The 565-nt window shown below is 55.4% G+C and overlaps 1 protein-coding gene across 1 annotated transcript in view; it reads left to right on the plus strand.

Moving 5' to 3' along the window:
* Positions 1 to 79: 79 nt before the first annotated feature.
* The window catches only part of SMU1 (smu-1 suppressor of mec-8 and unc-52 homolog (C. elegans)), a 12177-nt gene continuing 11691 nt past the window's right edge, over positions 80 to 565 (plus strand). The window contains exons 1-2 of the mRNA XM_009582385.1: positions 80 to 290; positions 398 to 550. Coding sequence (XP_009580680.1) covers positions 96 to 290; positions 398 to 550 — 348 coding nt within the window. The 5' untranslated portion in view covers positions 80 to 95. The remainder of the gene's footprint in view (positions 291 to 397; positions 551 to 565) is intronic.

A 565-nucleotide genomic window follows, 5' to 3' on the forward strand; every position in this document is an offset into this window, starting at 1 on the left:
AGGGCTGCGGCGGCTGGGGAGGACCGCGGGGAAGGGCAGCCCGGGGGGCTGGTGTCGTGACTGCGCTGTTGCCCTGCAGTGTGATCCGACTGATTATGCAGTACCTGAAGGAGAACAGCCTCCACCGAGCCCTCGCCACTCTTCAGGAGGAAACTACTGTGTCCCTCAACACTGTGGACAGTATCGAGAGCTTTGTGGCTGACATCAACAGCGGGCATTGGGACACAGTGCTGCAAGCCATACAGTCGCTGAAGCTGCCCGACAAGACCCTCATTGATCTCTATGAGCAGGTGAGCGAGTGCAGGCTGTGTACGGACTCCTCTGGTCTGAGTGGAAGCCCCTCTCTGGAGTTTTCCACTTACCCTTTGCTGATGCAGATGTTTGTCTCTTGATGCAGGTTGTGCTGGAGTTGATTGAGCTCCGGGAACTAGGTGCTGCCAGGTCTCTCCTGAGACAAACAGATCCCATGATCATGCTAAAACAAACTCAGCCAGAGCGGTACATCCACCTCGAAAACCTTCTGGCCAGATCTTACTTTGATCCTCGTGAGGTATGTTACGCTCTT

Source organism: Fulmarus glacialis, unplaced genomic scaffold (assembly GCF_000690835.1).
Source record: "Fulmarus glacialis isolate BGI_N327 unplaced genomic scaffold, ASM69083v1 scaffold12187, whole genome shotgun sequence".
Classification (NCBI taxonomy): domain Eukaryota; kingdom Metazoa; phylum Chordata; class Aves; order Procellariiformes; family Procellariidae; genus Fulmarus; species Fulmarus glacialis.